The following is a 19,998-nucleotide window of genomic DNA, read 5'->3' as shown; positions in this document are numbered from 1 at the left end:
GATAGTGACATCATCACTGAATACTGTAATAGGTGGGGTAACCATACGACTCAGTTTGCCTGGATCCTTTGGTTTATGACTGTGGTCCCAGTGTTCTAGCTGACATAGATAATAAACTCTATGGGGGCCCTAGTAGCAGATTACACCGGAAATTAAAAGAAAAAAAAACAAGCATCCTGTAGTTTGCTGATTATAAACTTACAACTCCTATTGAATGTGCTGTTTGGATATCTGTAGCTCTAGGGAACATCTAAGAGAATACTGAAGGAAAAAGAGAAGTGATACAATCATCACCCTTCCGGGGATGAGACAGCATAAAATCAATGCCTGAACCAGATGGCATTTCCAACCCAAAGATTCTCATTTTATAATTTTATGATTTGAATATAGACGTTTGCCTTCAGTTAAGAATGAGAATCAGGTAAGAAGTAACGGGATTAAGCTCCCTAAGAAAAAGAGGCAAAAATAGGTTTCTTTACAATCATGAAATCAAAGGTAGTTAAAAAAAATTAACAAGCATTTATTAATGCCTTTGACTTCCACTATGAAGGAAAAGAAGATGATAAAAGGCCAAAAAAAAAAAAAACTCATCCACACACAGAACCCCCAAAATCTCAAACCAAACCTTTCTTAACAAAAATTCACCTTAAACTAATGACGGACAATCCCAGATAGCGTTTAAAAATATTTTAAAATTAATGACCAAAACAGAATGCCATTATTATTTCAACTCCCTGTTAGAACTACCGGTAGGTAACCTATGATAGTTATCCGTGGGATTTTGATCCCAAGTTTAATATTAAATAGTTAAAATTAACTCTGTGATGGGTGATTGATATTATTAATTCAACAGGATGCAATAAAAATTCATAGTTAAGATTTTTTGCGTAACAGCAGACTTTGATGGGAGTGGGCAGAGACCTTTTCAGTGATAAAGATTAATTTACAGGATACAAATACTGCATACAAGATGTTTCAGCATCTCTGAGGCTGAACACAAAGGCTACCTTACCTCCCATCTGCATAGTCTGTGTCTGCGCCGCCCCACCAGACATCCGAGTCATCCTCCTCTGCGTCAGCAGAATCCACATTGTCACTCTCCTCAGCCAGTGGGCAACACACAAACTCTACCCCTCGGAACTTGTCAATTCCGCAGGGCAGCAACATGCCGTAGTCATGCAAGTTAGTACTCTTCTCACTGCACGTCTACAAAGTGTAAGGAGAAAACAGTGAGTGGTAGAGTAGATGTGTTTCATTGTAAGAAAACTCCACATAAAATAATCAACATGCAGATCCAATATATTAGGAACCAATTTCACAAAGGAAAAGATTATTTGCTTTTTGAGTGAATTTACAACAGGATTTTTTTTTAGCATGGGTTACACTTTGGTACTCTTTTTATTCTTAAGTTTATTATTTATTTAATAATACCACGATATTATATAATAGAGGTTTATATGAACAACTGGAATGGAAACTAATCGGGAAATAAGATGTAGAAGCCTCCACTAGTGAACAGATACCAGAGAATTAATGCCTTCTGGCTTAATTCGTGTATCCAGAAATTGTGTGCGCTCCAGGTGGATTCCCCAGTTCACTCCTACCTCCCTTACAGATGGAAGTTTATCTCACATGGACCTGCCTTATCCTAGAAATTCTGACTCTCTTGGTTCACTTTCAGAGTAACAATCCTGGGAAGAGAAGAAATTATCCCCTGCAGCCACTAAGAATCAGAACTTACAGTCATTAGAGATTTCTCCTTGAATGTCTTTTTGCTTTTCTGTGATTTGCTAAATTTGCACAAATCTAGATTAGCATAAAGCTCTGAGAGCATCCACTAGTGATAAATGAAGGATGAATAATTCAATACATAAAGGTAAACAATGAAAATATTACAGACTGTATTTTGACCTTATGGGAGTCATTTTTGTTTCTTAGAGACAAAGGATTTTTCTTTGGAAAACACAGAAGGAATAAAAAATGAGGTTATCGAATAGGTAGCTGGACTTCAAATTATTTGGTTTGTTTTCTTAAACTCAGCAAGCTCTTAAGTCTCCAAAACACATTTTTATATAAAGAACATTTTATTCTACAGTGGATCCAAATATATTATAAGAGGCAAAAAATAATGCTAAATCTTCAGCGGTATTTTCTGCCTAACAGCTATAAAGCTATGATACAATGGTTAAGCTAAGCTAGATCAGATTTCTCAACCCCAGCACTATTGAGTTTTGGACTGGGTAATTCTTAGGGGTGGCAGGTGGTTATCCTGTTGACTGTAGGATGTTTAGCAGAATCTTTGGCCTCTGGGCACTATCATATGCCAGTAACACCACTCCCTCAAGTTATGATAACCAAAAATGTCTCCAGACATGTTCCGGGGAGGGACAGGGAATCAAAATCGACTCAAGTGAAGCACTATGAGCTAAATAAAGGAGGCTAATTCTAGTTAGCCTAAGACTGATCTTACCACAAATAAACTACATAAATTTATTAGAAAAACTATCAAAGGGACACAGCCGCTGTGAAGGTGGTCTTACCACACAGTGACCTTTTCATGCTAAGTATCTTATATCTTTTATTGGCTTAGCCAAAAGCAGAGGTTAACCAAGTGCTCGGTCAGACTCACCCTGTGGAAAAATCAAGATGGTAGGCATGGCCTGCTGAATATAAAATTGAACAGTATAACTTAGAAACTGAATTCTAACTGGAGCTTTCAGGCTGGTACAAACAAGCTACTTCGCTGTTCTACCACTGTATTCACTAATAGATAACAGGGGGAAAGGCTAAATTATTTAAAAAATTGTATATGACAAAAGAAAACAGCAGGTGCATAAAAATAATCTGAAGGGTAAACTTTAAAGCTATAACTATTAGAGATTATATTTTTAAGTTATAAGGCACGGCACAGACAATTTATATTTTTAAGTTGCGAAACACGGCACAGGCACATAATGAATCTAGTTCAACTGGCCCTATTTTTGACTTTTTAAAAATATTCACGGATGGGGAGGCTGTGCATGTGTGGGGACAGGGGATACACAGGAACTCTACTTTCTGTTCGATTTTGCTGTGAACCTAAAATCACTCTAAAAACTAAAATCTGGGTTATGGATAGTAGCATTGGGTTCTTTTCTTAAATAACTTATTAACGTAGCTGTTGCCTCAAAATACCCCTAAAATGCCATTAGGTATGTCCCCAGGAAATCTTCACTTTGCAATAAGAAAGAATTTATGGGCTGGTACCTCTTTGGCGACGGTGTGCCAGTGAAGATGAGTTTCGCAAACATCCATCCTCTCCTGGTGTAAGAATTTGCACTTGTCAGGAACGAGAAGGGCATCGCTTACAAACTCACCAACTGAAAGAAAGGAAAACCACTTCCCGTCATTCCATCTGTATCACAGTGTTCTTACCACAGAGAAGGCATCAAGGAAAGACAGACTTCAAGACAAGTTAAACAGCCTTTCAATGCCTAAGCAACCCAATCAAGACCCTACTACCTTTAGAATGTTACATCCGGCCTCCTTAAGCAACTCAGTTTCTTGGCACACCAAGTTTGATGGTTAAAATAATTCCTACATGCTGCAAGTGAAATTGTCCCTTAATTAATCTGAATTTCTTGCTTCAAAATTAATCCTAAAAAAGCTGCTTAACTAGAGAACCAATTACCATTCTATTACAACAGGGGGTAAAATACAAATATTGGCATTGTCTAGGTGAGCATTTGAGCAAAATCAATATAAATCTCTGTCTACTTACTTCTCTTTCTTGGACATTTTAGTCTGCTTGTAAATAACAGAAATTTTAGCATTTTTCTACTTCTTCAGCAAAAAACCCAAAATTGTATTTTATATATATGTTTACATAACACACATAAGAGAGAGAGTTTAATTCAGTTTAGTTCTGAAAACTGTTCCTCAGACTTTTGTTATATCTTTAAAGAAAATGTATATCATGAAAATTATTTCTAGGCATTTCTGGTACTGAAGATATAAAGATATTACACAAAGTCCTACATGAACTCAGTCTCATGAAGGTAAAAAATGGATAATTACCACATTATATGTAAGCTGTAAACTTAGTTTTTGTTTTGTTTACTGTAATATTCCTGGCTTTCAGCACAGATTCTTGCACATAGTAGGCAGTAAATATCTGTCAGTGAATGAACAAGTTAAATTCTGTAATAGAGATGAGGAAGGTGTCAGGTATCTTGGGTGTGGTGGGAAAAACCTCAAAGAAGAAACAACATTCGAGATGAATCTGAATGGTGAGAAGTAGTATGCCACGTGGGAAATGAATTGAACTTCCATAATATAAGGATAGAATCGGTCTTGCTTGCCATTATACCCCCACAATTCTTGGCCTAGTTCTGTCAAACATCAAGAACTCTATTATAGAATCCAAATGCATGGATGGATGGGTAGCAAAAGACCCTTCAAAATGAGGGAGCCTCCTGTGCAAAGAAAGAGTAAAGAACCAGCAAGGCATATTTGCAGCCCATCGTGGCTGGAGCACAAAGTAAGTGGCAAAGGGAGTCCAGAAGGAAGTAGCACGGGGGAAGCATACTGGACTCCAATTTGAAGAGCCTTAGGTTTTGGATGCCATTTTGGGAGAAGCAATATAGGCCAAAAGTTTTTTTTGTTTGTTTGTTTGTTTTTCAAATAAACTCTATAATTAAGTGAAGGATAGACCAGCATAGTGAAACCATGAAAGCAGGGAGACTACCAAGTAGGTCACTGTGGTCCTTCAGGCAAAACATGCAAGAATAGACATAAACCCATTAACTCCCACAGGGCAAGGAATACAGATTGTCCACACACCAGCAAAGACAGGAATGAATGTCTTTCTTTCATAGTAGGCTACAGGGCACTTTCTGAAATGCAACATAAAGAGGGATTAAAAGCCCTAAGAAGTGAAAGGAAGTAACTTTTCATTCTCATAAAGGTGCTTAAACTTTAGTCTGTTTCTAGCTCAAACATGTAAGATGTAGCATGATATTGAAGTACTTACTTCAATAAGTACTGTTTAGATAAAAATCTAAGCAAATCACAGGGGAGAATAAGCACTGTATCTTGTCATTCCTTAAATCTTTAAAATGATCAATGATGCCCATAGCAGTATAGTGTGTGTTGCAGGGAATGCAAAAATTATGAGACATGGTACCCCAAAGGCTGCAGGTGTCACTTTGCAGGGAAGAAACCAGTGAGTACTGAACACCATCCCATGCAGCTCCACAGGGCCACATCATGGGTTTTTTTTTTTTAATAAACCTCACTTCCCAGGGGAGGAATCTCTGCCAAGAAACCTAAGGCCACGTAACTCGGGAGATTATAACCTAGACCCAGAGATAAGCATTAAGATAAAAATTATAAGGAAAGAAATAACATGATAATGCAAATGATATCACATTTCTCTTTTACATAGAATGATATAAAACAAAACAAAAACAAAAAACACAAGAAGAGTTGGAGAATGGAAAGTAATGGTAATCTCATCCAAAACAAACACACCATTCCCAGGTGGATTTCTCAGGGTTTCTGTGGTCAGGGACCAACCCTAGCTGCTTGGAAGAATACCTGATATCTGAGGCATCCCAATTTGTTACAGGGGGCCAGAAGTGACCTATGGCCTGAAGATGCCCACCTCATCAGTCAGCTCTGCTTACCACATTTGCAAATGTCCAAACTAAGAAGTGATGCTTTTCTATTTGACAAGAAATTATTGGAAAGATTAAATGCCTGTCATGTACAAATAGGTCAAAGAGTTTAAAAAATTTAATGCTGGCCCAAAGCTACTAAATCACTTCGTGAGAAGAGCCAGAGCAGGGATCAGATACACCTGACCTTGGCCTGCAAGAGTTCTTGGGGGCATAAACCAGACAGTAAGTGCCAAACAACAAAACCAAATCATCTTGTTTTATCTGCCCTTAGTCAATCTGCTGAGGACTAGATTATAATGCAAAGCTAAAGTTACCGAAACATATTTACTTATTTACCAAAAGGACATGTACTGCATTAATTTTTTTATTTGTTTGTTTCGAGACAAGGTCTCGCTCTGTCACCCTGGCTGGAATGCAGGGGTTGGATCAATGGCTCACTGCAGCCTTGACCTCCTGGGGTCACGCAATCCTCCCACCTCAGCCTCCTGAGTAGCTGGGTCTACAGGTGTGCACCATCATGCCCAGCTAATTATTTCACTTTTTGCAGAGACAGGGTCTAGATATGTTGCCCAGGCTGGTCTCGAACTCCTAGGCTCAAGCAATCTGCCTGCCTCAGCCTCCCGAAGTGCTGGGATTACAGCCGTGAGCCATCATGACCAGCCAGTCTGAGCATTTTTAATGAGGAGTTGGTAAACAAGCTTTTCTTAAAAGCCTGAATTAATTAAAAGTTGCCTTGGATATTAGGAGTTCATTAGCTAAGGATGTTACTCTTACTTTCATCTGGCAGAAAATCTATCCAGGAGAACCATATTCTTGAACTTGTGTTTAGGACAGAGGTTGGCAAACTACTACTTGTGGACCAAGTCTGCCCACCCACCCCCTCCGCCCCCACCCCCAACACCTGTATTTCTGCATTAGTCTGACTACAACAATTGTTCATTATGTTTATAAATGGCTACTGAACTTTCTAACTTGCAAAACATTTCATTTGATACTGCCAAGATGGTCTTAGCTTCTTATATTGCACAAAGCTAAGAAATATGTGCCCCTCAAAATGAGAATGGTTTTTTAAAGGATTAAAACTGGTTACTTAATAAGCTCTCAGGACTAATGGCAAAATAGAAACCTCACTGTATTCTAACATTAAAATAAAATTTAGCAGTGGACAGCACTGCTTATATTACTTTTAAAATTCGATGAAACACGTTAGAAGGTTACACATCAGAAATTGTAAGCGATTCAACCACAAAAATCTGTTTTTAAAAACTTTTAATAAGAATTAAGAGTGCTAAAAGTATAATGAAGCCTTTTTCACCAACTGGCTTAGCATGGTTTATATTTTCTCTTTTTAATTAAAAAATAGTGTACTTAAAAATCTTTGCTAGGACAGCAGTTATATGGAAACTGTATTTTCTACTCAAACTTGCTGTGAACTTACACTTCTTTGTTTTTAAAAACAAAGTTTATTAATTTTAAAAAGCCTATGATCGTATATACCTGGAGTTTCTCTCCACAGCCATGTATATCTTATTTTCATAAATGCTTCTGTTTATTTGCTTTGATCTTTCAGGTAAAAGAAGTTCTTAACAGAATTCTGATATAAGAGATCAAAGACTAAAACAAATTAAACATCATAATGAGAAATCATGTTCCTGTTTACAGCAAACTTTAGGAAATTTGGCACCATTTATTTCAAGTGGATAAATTCATCAATATACGGTATGCATGTTTATTGATAAACATACAACATGGTTTTTTGCTTAAACAATTCACAATTTATATTCAAAACACATGTCACACACCACACACACACACACACACACACACACACACACAACTGAAAGGGTGTTTTCAAAGCTAATGAACAAAATCAGGGTCTGGCTTCTTGGCTATGAAGTCTTGGCAAGGTGAACAAGGATGGCAAATTCAATAGGAGTCTGCAGGCCTCGATCTGCTAGCTCTCTGGTGGTCTTTGAGAGGACTGTCTAGCTCAAATTACCTCATTTTGCAGATGGGAGGAAAAAAGCTCAGGTCGAGTGACTTGCCCACAGAGCCAACTGGCAGTAGAACTAGACTGAAAATCCAGGTCTCCAGTTCTCCATCCAAGAGTGGTAACTCAACTCACTCATTTAAACTCTGTTCAAAATGGTTCATTTGGCCCATTTCCTTCGGCTTTTACAAAAGTAGTTCACTTTTAGACTGTGAACTACTTTAATATTATAATCTACAATGTGGTCAATTTGACAATAAAACTAGACTTAAATTAGCCAGCAAGCCATATAGAACAGCTGGGAATGCAGTCGGCGGCAGAGAACAGACCACATGTCAAACCGTGGCTTAAACACACAGTAGGATTATGTATCTCACCCAATAAGTGACACTGAAGCTAGGGCCACTGCAGATATTCTACGATGCCATCAGGGACCAGGGTATTCCTATCTTTCTGTACTGCCATCCTTAGCACGTTGATTTTATCCTTGTGTTTTGTGGTCACAAAATGGTCACAGAAATTCAAGACATTGTGTCCAAGTTCCAGGCAGAAGGCAGAGAAACAAGACAAAGGTGAAAGGTTTTCTGTTTTTTTTTTTTTCCTCTAATAAAGCTTTGCTGTGTTACTTGGGAGGGACATACTCCTCAGCAAATCCCACTGAGGCCATATATGCCATTACTGTGATCTGGTGACATGCACCTGCAAGGGAATCTGTGAAAGTATTTTCAGCAGAGCACATTGTCACCCTGAACAAAAAAAATCTAGAATTCTTTTAGAAAGGAAAAAATGGGAATGAATATCAAACAGGCGAGTAGCACAGGCTCCCATACTATGGAATTTAAAGTATATTTTTCCATTTCTTTATGTTGTCTTTTCAAAAGACAGACAGAATTCCAGGAAGCAGACAGACTTCAGAGTAAAAAGTACTGCAACTAAAACCATAGTAACTCCCCAGTCCATGACACTGGGAGGAATGCGAAGGGAAAGATGTCTCAAAACTGACTCTGCTGCCAGCATGGCGGCACCTGGGGGTGTCATCCCAGCTACTTGGGAGGTTGCGGTGGGAGGATCACTTGAGCCCAGGAATTTGAGGCCAGCCTGCGTAACTTAGAGAGACCCTACCTCTAAAAATAAATGTTTAAAATAAAGACATTAAAATTAAAAAAAAAAAAAAAAACAGACTGCTAAAGTTTTGAGCATCAGGGTGGGGTTGAGTAGATTAATGTAAAAGATTCTAGAGCCATACGCAGGTTCTTCAAAGCACAGATTATTTGATTATCAGATTAGAAGACAACATATCTATGAACTGCTAGGGACTAAAATGATGTTGGCCAGAATCATGGGAATGAAGGGCCAAAAATGCCTGAGGTCTCTGGACTTCTGCCCAAGGTGTGCCCTCTCTTCCTCATCTCTCAAGAGGTAAAGATGATTCAAGAAAGTGGGGGAAATGTTCTGACAATGGAATTACTGTAAAATGCCAAAGCCTCGGTTTCCTTGTGCTGTGGGCCCAGATCTGACTCGTGAAGATAAAACATCAGTATTGTCAGCAACTCTGAACTGTGTGCCTGCCACCACCCTCAATACTTCACGTGCATCTTCTCTCACTGTCCTCAGAACCACACCAAGGCAGCTACAATGATTGCACTTTATAAGAGAAGGCGAGGGCCGGGCACGGTGGCTCAAGTCTGTAATCCCAGCACTTTGGGAGGCCGAGACGGGCGGATCACAAGGTCAGGAGTTCGAGATCAGCCTGGCCAAAATGGTGAAACCCCGTCTCTACTAAAAATACAAAAAAATTAGCCAGGTGTGGTGGCGCATGCCTGTAATCCCAGCTACTCAGGAGGCTGAGGCAGGAGAATCGCTTGAACCCGGGAGGTGGAGGTTGCAGTGAGCCAAGATAGCGACACTGCAGTACGGCCTGAGTGAAAGAACAAGGCTCCGTCTCAAATGAAAAAAAAAAAAGAGAGAAGGTGAGACCAAGAGACTATGTAACAGTCCAGGTCACATATAGAGTAAATGGCAGAACTGGGAGAATTAAATAAATTAATATCTGTAAAGTACTCAACTAGTGCCCAGAAGACAGTTGCTCAATAAATTATATTAATAGTATCCTTCTCCCCAGTATCTATCTCATCAACCACCGTAGTTTCTCATAATAATAATCATAGTAATCAAAACAGCAACAGCTACTCTTCATCATTTGCTGATCACCTATTTTGCACCTACTGAAGACACTGGGGTTTTATTTTCATTACACCATCACTACCTACTTGTAGCCCCACAGAGATGACATGGTACTGTTTTACATATGAGTACTGCTTATGATGGGGTGAATACATGACAGCAATCAACACAGTGGAGAAGCAGAGAATCCAAGTGATCAACTCTTTCAACTCTTGCACCGAGTGCTGGTCCTGGCTGTGAGGGGCTGTTTCCTGAATCCCCTCTGGTAGCCACAGTCCTTTATCCACTAACTCTTCACTGCATACTTACAATTATGTCTCAGTGCTAAGAATACAGCAGTGAACAAAACAGATAAAACGATATATGATCCTAGCAGGGAAGTGATAAAAAAAACAGATTAAAAATACAGTGTCTGTTGGATGGTAATAAATGTTACATGGATAAAGCAGAGAAAGGGGATGGTTTGTTTGTTTTTTCTGAGGGGTGAAATTTTAAACAGGGTGGTCAGGGAATGCCTACTTGAAAATATGACATTTCAGTGAAGACTTGAGGAAGTGAGGGAACAAAGTATTCAGAATCAAAGGGAAGAAAATTCTGGCCAGAGGAAGCAACCAGTATTACACAAAGTCTTGAGGCAGATGCATGCCTGGTGAGCTCACAGAAGAGCAAGGAGATCAGTGCTGTCGTGGAGAAATGATGTGGAGGAGATCAATGGTCAAGCGAGTGAGTGACAGCCAGGACAGGACAGAGACAGCTGACTGCATGAGGCCTTAAACATTGTCCAACTCTGGCCAGTACTCGGAGTAATGCCGGAAGGCTCTGGGGTGGTTTTCTAAGCTAATTATTCTTGCCCTAGGGGGTCAAGACTAGAAGTGAGAAGACCAGGAAGGGGGCTCTGGCATTAATCCAGGTGAGAGATGACAATAACTTGGACCAGGATGAGAGCAGTAGAGGTGGTGAGTAGTTCTCAGATTCTGGATGTCATCTGAAGGTCAGATCTAAATAACCAAACAGAAAGGAGTCAAGAATCTAGCTTGTTTCTATTCCAACAGCTAGAAGATGCTTTATACTGAAGGTGATGGAAAAATCTGGACAAGACTTTCCTAATTTTTCTGTGTAGATGTGTAGACAGGTAGAACTTTCGAGAATTCTGTACTTACTAACTTGTATACACTAGATATGTGTATATGAAAATGACAGCTACAGATAAATGTTTTCTTAGGTGATTTTCTATTTTACCATTTCAGGCTCTTACTCCACACATATTTTTTTTTCTTGAGTGTGCTCATTATGTACTATCTTTTGTAACTTTCGCATTAAGAAACAGGCTGGGAACATTTTCCCGGGAGGCATCTGTACTCAAGAGACGGGACGGTTACTTACAGAAGCAGCCAAACATTTCTCAACAAACTTTCCATGTGATAAAACTGTTATGGTTTTAGCTTCAGAGTGTGGGCAGTTACTGGGTTCTCAAAGAGGACATTGAGGGTGAATTACACATCCTTTTAAAAAGTGGCTGTTGCCGTCACCAGCATTTCACTGTAACTATTACCGGAAAATAGTGAGAACTGACAGATGGGATTCTTCAGATGAGAACTATTTGCCAGATGGTAGAAACTAAATGGATCAAGATAAGCAAAAAGGCAAAAGAAGTGAAAACTAAAAGTTTTACCTAAATCATCTCTCCAACTTTTCCAAGTGCACAGATCCAGCCTCACATACGTACCATATACATACAGAGATGGCAGAGTGAGTATAAGACAGAACAGTGCTGTCCAGGAGTGGTGGCTCATGCCTGTAATCCCAGCACTTTGGGAGGCCGAGGTGGATCACAAGGTCAGGAGTTCGAGACCAGCCTGGCCAATATGGTGACACCTCATCTCTACTAAAAATACAAACATTAGCTGAGCGTCTTGGCGTACACCTGTAGTCCCAGCTACTCGGGAGGCTGAGGCAGAAGAATCTCCTGAACCAGGGAGGCGGAGGTTGCAGTGAGCCAAGATCGCATCACTGCACTCCAGCCTGGGTGACAGAGCGAGACTCTGTCTCAAAAAACAAACAAACAAACACAGAATAGTGTTTAATCCAGGCTCTGAATAACACTGGTCTTAAAATAATAAAAATAGTGCAAAGGATTTACTTTAAAAAAGAAAAAAAAAAAAAAAGCCACGAGAACAAAACAAGTATTTATGGCCAGACATGGTGGCTCACACCTATAACCCCAGCACTTTGGGAGGCGGAGGCAAGTGGATCACCTGAGGTCAGGAGTTTGAGACCAGCCTGGCCAACATGGTGAAACCCTGTCTCTACTAAAAATACAAAATTAGCTGGGCATGGTGGCGGGTGCCTGTAATCTTAGCTACTCGGGAGGCTGGGGCAGGAGAATCACCTGAGCCAGGGAAGCAGAGGTTGCAGTGGGCTGAGACTGTGTCATTGCACTCCAGCCTGGGTGACAGAGGGAGATTCTGTCTCAAATAAATAAATAAATAAATAAATAAATAAATAAATAAATATTTGTTAGCAGTCTTGCAGCTTTTAAAAAGACTCATATAGGTGTGGTTAACAAATTTTTTTATATTTTTTATTTTTTTAAGAAAGAGTCTTACTCTGTCTCCCAGGCTGGAGTGCAATGGCACGATCACAGCTCACTGCAGCCTTGACTTCCTGGGCTCAGGTGATCTTCCCACCTCAGCCTCTCGGGTAGCTGGGACTACAGGCACATGCTACCATGACCAGCAATTTTTTTGTATTTTTAGTAGATACGGGGTTATGCCATGTTGCCCAGGCCAGTCTCAAATTCCTGGGCTCAAGCAATCAACCTGCCTCAGCCTCCCAAAGTATTGGGATTACTGGCATGAGCCACTGTACCCAGCCTGGGTTAACAATTCTGATACTACTATAAACATATACTGAAACTGAACAATTAAGTACATAGATGGTGGATGGAGTGAGAATTTATAGATAACCAAGGAGGAGAGATATAGTGTCCGTGTGGTAATATGTTAGAGTAGGAAACATCTGGATGAAATTGTATTTAGCTTAATATAGACTAGATATTATAGCTTAATATAAATACAACTAGTTAGCTATAGAAATATTTATAGATCTGCATAACACAAGGGTGAATACAGACAAACACATTGCCTTGCTCTATCAACTGAGAAGTCTTAAAAGCAAAGAAACTCCAGTGGCAATAAGCATCCTTAACATCCAGATTTTAATACTATTCTCCAATAACGTTACTCTCCAATAAAAGGAACAAGGGCTCCTTGGAGGAACAGCTGATTCTAGGATTAGGGCTGAAAATATGCAAGATGAGACTGCAGCATCTTGTAAGAAAAAAAAAAGGGGGCTATGTCAAATGAGCATAGGAACCAACTGAAAGGGCTTCTAATAGCTAAAGCTGGAATAATTTGATCAATAAAAATTATAAAGTAGTACTGGATTATAAATCAAAGTACAATGTAAATATCTATGAGTCTAAATGAATGAATGAATACATAAATCGGAAAAAAGAGACAAATCTCCTGTGCAGAAGAATTCCAAATAATTTATGTAGATACTCTGCCCTCAAAAAATGAAGCACAATTCTCCGCTCCTTAATTGTGGGCTGTGCAAACTGACTTCCTTCCAAAGAGCAGAGCACATAAAGTGGGAAGAAGAGTAACTTTCAAGTGGAGAAACTCAACAACCACCACCTGAGCCAGGTGATCAAGGTCAGTGCCAACAGGGCTGTATCATGTTGATAAATATGTACTCTTGATATGATGTGATGAAAAGGGCATTTACCTCTGTGGTCTTCCTTCTTAAAACCAATAACCCCAGGCAAAGCATGAGAAAATTCCCACAGAGGAGAATCCTACACATTATCTGACCAATACAAAACCTTTAAGCTTATTAAAAAACTAGAAAAGTATAAAGAAACTGTCATAGCCAAGAGGAAAGGAGGCTAAGGAGACCTGACAATTAAATGTAATATGCCTTCCTGGATGGCATCCTGGAACACAGAAAGGACATTAGACAAAAACTAAGGACAGCTGAATAAAGCATAGACTTCAGTTAATAACAACGTACCATATTAATATAAGATGTTAACAATAGGGAAAACTGGATGCAAAGCATTTGGGAACTCTCTGGACTATCAGTTTTTGTGTAAATTTAAAACTGTTGTAAAATATAAAGTCTACTTAAAAAAAATTTAATGACTTGATATAAAATTTCATATAATAAGGTGTCATGCCAAACTCCTACTGACTCCAGTGTGGATAGCACCAGGTTCAAGAGCCAGAAGAGCCCCAGAGCTAGTGAACCCTATGTCTCATAGGGTTTTACTGGGGGCTTGCATACAGGGGGGAAGAGTCCAGTGGTAGTGCGTTGGACAGAAGAACCGCAGCCGCTTGCAAAAGGCATGTGGTCTCTATAGCATTTTCCCTTAACACCCTCCCCCTAACAATCTCCATCTGGCAACTTCCACTTAACTGGTAACAAAGGGTCTCAATCCTTGGCGTGGCCCACATTCCACGGAAGGACATGAGGGCTCAGATGTTCCTTACAGATAAGGAATGGCTCTCTGGGTTGGCCACTCCTGGATTTCTTTGTTGTTGTTTTTTTGTTTTGAGTTTTGTTGTTGTTGTTGTTGTTTGAAACAGAGTCTCATTCGGTCGCCCAGGCTGGAGTGCACTGGCGTGATCTTGGCTCACTGCAACTTCCACCTGCCGGGTTCAAGCAATTCTCCTGCCTCAGCCTCCAAAGTAGCTGGGACTGTATACAGGCATGCGCCACCACGCCCAGCTAATTTTTGTATTTTTAGTAGAGACGGGGTTTTGCCACGTTGGCCAGACTGGTCTTGGACTTCTGACCTCAAATGATCTGCCTGCCTCGGCCTCCCAAAGTGCTGGGATTACAGGCACGGCCACCCCACCCGGCCCACTCCCGGATTTCTTAACTCAGAACTCGGATTCAGGTGCACCTGCCACACAGGATCACTGTCAGGGCATGTTCAAGCCACGTGATCCCTGTCAGGTGCATCTTACCATGCATACAGGCATACCTATTTGATTCCACACCAACATTCTAGCCTTCAAAAAAAGTCTATAAAATTATTGTAGTTGAAAAGAACTAGAATTAAAAAGAGCTTACCAACTCAGGCATCTCATCTGTGGTATCTATTAATAACTAGACAGGGCTTGGTTTGACTTTTTTTTTTTTAGAAAAAAATAAGTAATGTGGCATTTAAATTGTTTTTTAAAAATTCAAGAATTTCAAAATTATCACATATATACCGAAAATTCTTTGCTTTCCAAATTTAACCTTGTCTTAGGAATGTAAACTAACTGGTCAGAGAATTCATTCCCCTCTACAAATGAGGAATCTTGAGCCGGATGAGATTTGCACAAAGCTAATGACAGAGGCAGGCTCAACTCTGAAACCCGACTCTCATTCCAATGTTCAGGACCCCAAAAAGTGTTACAATAGTCTACTAATTTTGAATGACAGCTTCCTCATTAACCAACCCAAGATAAGTTATAGGTGCTTTTTCTGTTGCCTCTTTTTGGCTGCATTATTAGTCATATTCTTGATTTTATCAATAACAGGACTTCTTGTTAAAAGTATTTAATAATTCCAACATTCGTTAAAAGATGGAATTCTAAGAGGAATAGTTGTTAAAAGCTTTCCAGATTAGGGGTTTTTTAACTCAAACCATGCTTTGAAATCACCTGGGATCCTGATCAGTCTGCAGATCTTCTCTCTAGCTCCACAGCCTAGTTCTGATTTACGTGTTCTGGGACGCGCCTGAAAACAGACCTCCCCAGAGTGGCTCTGATTCAGGTGGCTCACGGATCACACTTTGAGAAATGATATTTGGAGCAGGGCTTCTCAAGCTTTAAAGTGCCTATGAATCACCTGGGGGCCTTGTTAAAATGCAGGTTTTGATTGGACAAGTCTAGGGTGGGACTGAGTCTGCTTTTCTAACAAGCTCCCAAGTGATGTGATTCAGCTGTTCCTTCCGGCAGTAAGGGTCGACTTAAGATAGCCCATTATAACTAATCTCATTAAGGTTTTTAAAATTTTTAAGTTACAAGTTACTGCTTTGTAAGTCACTCTTTGCTTACCCACTTTTAATTATACAGTTTAGTGTCAAGTAGATTCATATCGTTGTACAACCATCACTACCTTCCATCTCCAGAACTGTTTTCACCTTGCTAAACTAAAGCTCTGCACACCATTAAACAACTCTCCATTCCCCACCTCCAGAACCTGGAAACCATCATTCTGTTTTCCATCTTTCTGAATTTGACTCTTCAAATTCAACTGGATGCAAAGCATATGGGAACTCTCTGGACTATCCTCTCAATTTTTCTGTAAATTTAAAACTGTTGTAAAATATAAAGTCTACTTAAAAAAAATTTAATGGCTTGATATAAAATTTCATATAATAAGGTGTCATGCCAAACTCCTACTGACTCCAATGTGGATGGCACCAGGCTGAAGAGCCAGAAGAGCCCCAGAGCTAGTGAATCCTATGTCTCATAGGGTTTTATTGGGGGCTTTGACTCTTCAAATTCACTCTTCACATTCAAAAAGGGTTTTATTGGGGGCTTTGACTCTTCAAATTCAAAAAGGTACTGCATATAAGTAGAATCAAGTATCTGTCTTTTGGTGACTAGCTTGCTTTGTCCTTTTAAAAAATAAAAATTTTCATGCTTCTCTTCCATAAACCTGCACCTCATCCCATAGATTTGTCACTTTTGGCACCATCTTAAGGACTGAGCGCCTTTTCACACATCCCTAAGAGCCAAGCTGCTCCTGGTTCGCCTTTTGTTTAATTATAGAAGTTACAAAATATGGTAGAAGGAGTTCTAGATTTGAAAACAACACAATGACTCAGGCAGATCAAGCGATTTCCAAATATTAAAAGGTGATATGATAAATGCCTCCTGGCCAGAGAGGTGCACATAGAATGAGAGACAAGAATAAAAATTAAAACTTAACATAATTTGATAATCTTAAGAGATCATCTCTGCTACTGCTGAGTATTACTAAATACCATTCTATGCAGGTCCATGAAGGATACAAAAGAACCGAGATACAGTTCTGGACCAACACAGCTTGGAGCAGCTTTGTCTCACAGAAATATAATAGAGGCCACATACCTAATTTAAAATTTCTTGTAGCCACATTAACATAAAAAGGTAAAAAGAAACAGGTAAAATTAATTTTATTAATATACTTTAACCCAGTACATCCTAAATTTCATCATTTCAACATGCAATCAATGTAAATAATTACCATTAAGACATTCTACATTCGTTTTTTTCTCCCAGACTAACTTTTTAATATCTGGTGGGTTTTTTATACTCACAGCATAGTTTGGACTAGCCAGGTTTCAAATATTCAATGGCCATGGGTGGCTAGTGGCCACCGTTGGGCAAGACAGACTTAGCATCAAATTTTAGAGATCAAGAATATATTTCAAGGAGTGGTGACTTGAATGTGGACAGGTTGGGGTTACAGGTGAAAATCTAAAGCCAGAGATACAAACCTAAGCAGAGAAACCATAATAAGCTTGAATACACTGAGATGTTTTATGCGCTATGCTATCTTAACGCATACATTTTAGTCAATAGGAGGCATATCACTAGGATTCTATGTTACCATCATTAACCCTATTGATCAGCAAACTGCTCATCTCCCTCCATTTCTCTTGTTGCAGTTCTCATATTATAAATTGTATTTATAGGTGTGTGATTAATTCGAATACAGAAATTAATTTAAGGTTTCCTTTAGACTTGAACCTACTTTAGCTTAGTTCAGTCTTCTGTATCCCAAGAGATGAGCTGAAAAAGCAGATACGGTAGAGATAATTCGAAATTCCCTACTTTGTTTCTTCAAAATACAGGTATTCTCACTGGTTGCTTTCTCCTAACACTTTCCTTTCTTTCTGCCTTATTTAAAAAAAAAACAACAACAAAACTCAAAGCCTGATAGATTTTAGAGATGCAATTAATTAAGGTTATATACGGAGCTTTTTAAAAACCACATAATTGCTGACAAAATACCAACCAGGTTGGTGTACGGTGAGGCAAAAGAACCACGAGTCACTACCAAAACCTTAAATCATATGGGAAGGTAAAAATACACAGCATGCTGTTTTCACATACCATACTCAGAAAGCCATGTGCGAGGGAGGCTATAATCAAGACAGGAAGAGGCATTTTCACAGATAACTTCTTAACGGGGTTGTGGACTGTCACTCTCACGCCCCTCACTTGTTCCTTCCAACCTATTACCATCTGGCCTTGCTCCAACAATCTGCAACTCTTCTTTCAAGGTCAAGAACAACAAATGCCATCAGTATCTTCTCAGCCCTCCAGTTCTCTGACTACTCTGCCACATCACATTCTTCCTTTTTTTTTTTTAAAGAGACGGGGATACCCTCTGTCACCCAGGCTGGAGTGCAGTGCTGTGATCATAGCTCACTGCAGCCTCCTGGGCTCAGACAACCTTCCTGTCTCAGCCTCCCAAGTAGCTGGGACTACCAGCACACGCCAACATGCCTGGCTAATTTAATTATTTTTTGTAGAAACAAGGGTCTCGCCACGTTGCCCAAGCTGATCTCAAACTCCTGGCCTCAAGCAACTCTCCTAGCTTCAGCCTCCAAATTTGCTGGGATTCTGGGCATGGGCCACTGAACTTGGCCCACTTTTCTTCTTTAAATTCAATCTTCTCCAGTTTCCACCAATCTATCTCAAGCTAATCATTCTTTCCCTCTCATTGGCTCCTCTTTTCATAATTCTGATTATAAAGTAAGACTCTGTCTTCTACTCTTCTTGCTTTCTCACTCAGACATATCATCCATGCCTAAGGGTCAACAGCCTCCTCCACTCTTTCTATTATTATTATACTTTAAGTTTTAGGGTACATGTGCACAACGTGCAGGTTTGTTACATATGTATACATGTGCCATGTTGGTGTGCTGCACCCATTAACTCGTCATTTAGCATTAGGTATATCTCCTAATGCTATCCCTCCCCGCTCCCCCCATCCCACAACCATCTGACCTTTCACTTAGCATTCCCAGTCGCTTGCTGCTGCTTCCACTTGCAGGGTATTAATTACTTTTAGCAAATGTACTAGAATCAAGTGCCCAACTGACTATCAAATTCCGGAAGTGTGCCCAAAGGACAATGACTAATTCCTCATTGGGTCAAAGTCTTTCCTATGTGGAAGCAAGAGAAAGGAACAGAACTAACACTGAATATTGTGAGGAGCCCAAAACACGACTCCTGCTGAACACATTCTGTTTGGTTGTAGAACCCAACCAATATAGGCCCCCTTGATGGATTTCCCCATAACAAGAGGAGGTCATAAAAATCATGCTTCCACTTTCTCAACAGATACTTATCGCTGATGAATGTCTGTGAATCAGAAGACCATGGGACTATACCTCTACTCCACTCAAACTCTCCATACCCTCAAAGCTGGACCTCGTGGACCTCAGATCATGTAATACTCAGACACAGCACTCCAGTAAACCACTTTCTGGCCAGAAACTCATCCTTCCAATACTTCCTCTCACTTTCATCCACTACAGTTTGTTCATCATGATCCTGAGGTCCTGGATGCTACGGCACTCTCTGCGGTTATCAGGGGAGGCTTCACTGCCTTCATTTCATTTCCCTGCCAGCCTGGTCTAGGACCCTCAGCACACACACTCATCACTACGCATATCACCAACGACCACCCACATGCTCTTGATGCCCAGGCTCATTTGGTCCAGCCTATTTCTCTCCTAAGTGTGAGACTCAATAAATATACAGCCACCCCACTGTGCTCTTCAAGAGCTTATTAACTGCCTCTTTTAGATTCTCCTGGGTATAGTCCAGACTTAAAATGTCTCACTTTGGGAGACAATGTAATTTAACCATTGGAGGAACAAATGTTTGGTCTATGTATTTCAGGCATTTTCCAACTAAAAACCTCCAAGAAAAAACAAACTTGTATCTTAAAAGATGCAGAACTATTTAGGGCAAAAAGTACATAGAGAATGAGAAAGAAAAAAGATGTCATTGAATTTAACAAAAGAGTTAACAATATTGTTAACAATAACAAAAGAGTTAGCCATGAAGTAATTAGGATATAGTACTTGAAACTGGCACCACC

General features: G+C 39.8%; 1 protein-coding gene across 6 annotated transcripts in view; it reads right to left on the bottom strand.

Moving 5' to 3' along the window:
• Positions 1–19,998, bottom strand: part of APP (amyloid beta precursor protein) — a 287,239-nt gene that overhangs the window by 164,543 nt on the left and 102,698 nt on the right. For all 6 annotated transcript variants that reach the window (XM_058427839.1, XM_032174825.2, XM_032174826.2 and 3 more), the window contains exons 4-5: positions 3,247–3,359; positions 1,013–1,206 (exon numbers count right to left, since the gene is read on the bottom strand). In XM_058427839.1, the coding sequence (XP_058283822.1) occupies positions 1,013–1,206; positions 3,247–3,359 (307 nt within the window). The remainder of the gene's footprint in view (positions 1–1,012; positions 1,207–3,246; positions 3,360–19,998) is intronic.

The sequence above is a fragment of the Hylobates moloch genome, unplaced genomic scaffold (assembly GCF_009828535.3).
Source record: "Hylobates moloch isolate HMO894 unplaced genomic scaffold, HMol_V3 SCAFFOLD_14, whole genome shotgun sequence".
Taxonomy (NCBI): Eukaryota; Metazoa; Chordata; class Mammalia; order Primates; family Hylobatidae; genus Hylobates; species Hylobates moloch.
This window is presented reverse-complemented; position numbering and strand designations above follow the sequence as displayed.